The 1,535-nt window shown below is 31.4% G+C and overlaps 1 protein-coding gene across 1 annotated transcript; it reads right to left on the minus strand.

Moving 5' to 3' along the window:
• On the minus strand, positions 287-1,535 carry LOC104761768 (VAMP-like protein YKT61). Its single transcript, XM_019240109.1, has 5 exons — positions 1,398-1,535; positions 1,135-1,271; positions 857-916; positions 528-623; positions 287-328 (listed from the first exon to the last, which is right to left on the minus strand). The coding sequence occupies exons 1-5, from the start codon at positions 1,420-1,422 to the stop codon at positions 287-289; spliced, it is 360 nt and encodes a 119-aa protein (XP_019095654.1). The 5' UTR covers positions 1,423-1,535.

Consider the following 1,535-nt stretch of genomic DNA (forward strand, 5'->3'; position numbering starts at 1 on the left):
ATTTGATTGGGGATTATAATGTCCACTTGATTGAGCATATAGCTACAGTTCTTAACAAAATTCACATGATAAAGGTAAGAGAGAATACAGTTGAACAAGTGAGGAACCTTGTTTAAAGCTTTGGTTAAGTATGATTGTTTCAAAAAATATCAAGCAATTGCAGATGATAAAACTACTAAATATTTTCCTCCACATGAAGATCAGTAAATACTAAATACCAATACATAATTGAAACATTAGGTATGCTATTGCAGGCTGAACCAGACAGTTTCCTCAGATAAGGTATTCAAGAGCAAATGAAACGTGTTCTAAGTACACATTCCTCCTCCTGTATTTAAATACCCCAACATAACATTAACATGCAAAAGTATTTTAATATATCGACAACACGTTCAAGCTCATTCATGTCCTACATTTTCTACCATACTAAACAACTATGCTCAGAGATTAAGACATGGAAAATAAGAATATCGATTTATAACACTAGGAATATATGTTTGCTACAGTATATAGTGGTAGAATGTTACATGCAAAAGAAATGTCTTGCTTCTCATATCTTTCCACTTCTCCACTAGGTTGTATATCTTCTCGTCTTGGCCTTGAAGAATATCATTGTGTTTTTGCTGAAAATACAGCACAATATCCAGTTTTAGGGAGATGAAAACATCTATCATATGCGCAAGACAATCTTATGTTTTGAGGGTTTTTCAGAAGAAGCAAAGCTCATTGACATAATAGTATATTATTTTAGGACAACATAATTATGCATATTATATTTGGCCAATCTATCAGCAATTATACAGAAAAAAAACTTAGAACAGAGAGTACAAGGAAACACCAGAGACTACACACTTACAAGGATAAAGTTTCTCTGATTCAACTCATGCTCGATTTTGAACAGACTAAATGATAGGTCCTGAAGAATATAAATACAGAGAAATAACAAAATCAATTTAACATTAAATCCACTCACAATCAACTTGATTCATTTAATTATGAGACTAGTAAAATTAGTTCATGAAGAATCATTTGATTGGGGATTATAATGTCCACTTGATTAAGAATATAGCTACAATTCTTAACAAAATCCACATGATGAAGGTAAGAGCAAATACAGTTGAATAAGTGGGGAACCTCGTTTAAAGCTTTGGTTAAATATGGCGAAGTCTCACTTGAGTCTTCTTTGTGATCATTAGGTTCTTTCTTATTGAATACTGATTTGATTTTTTCTATCGCCTTTCTCATCTTGTTCGGTTCTTTTTTTCCATCTTCTGTAAATGTTAAACCATGTGAAAAAAAATTGAGACTTGTACTAGAATCAAGAAACAAATAAACTAAAAAAACAACATTATTTGGAAATTACACAGTGAAAGCTAAACAAAGTTTTAAGTTTTTACCAGAAACTATGTTGACAGCAGTCATCTTTTTTGCTTGAACAATGATGAGAGAATGAGAGAAATTGATGAAATCTAGGTATTTATAAGGTTTATATCTCAGAAGTCGAATTTGGGAAAAGAAAGTGCATGATTTAAACA

The sequence above is a fragment of the Camelina sativa genome, chromosome 18 (genome assembly GCF_000633955.1).
Source record: "Camelina sativa cultivar DH55 chromosome 18, Cs, whole genome shotgun sequence".
Taxonomy (NCBI): domain Eukaryota; kingdom Viridiplantae; phylum Streptophyta; class Magnoliopsida; order Brassicales; family Brassicaceae; genus Camelina; species Camelina sativa.

Coding starts and splice junctions, on each gene's coding strand:
- LOC104761768 (XM_019240109.1), bottom strand. CDS start 1,422: ATGACTGCTGTCAACATAGTTTCTG. Junction 917..1,134: donor TAACCAAAGCTTTAAACGAG/GTTCCCCACTTA, acceptor TATATTCTTCAG/GACCTATCATTTAGTCTGTT. Junction 624..856: donor ATCAGAGAAACTTTATCCTT/GTAAGTGTGTAG, acceptor CTGTATTTTCAG/CAAAAACACAATGATATTCT.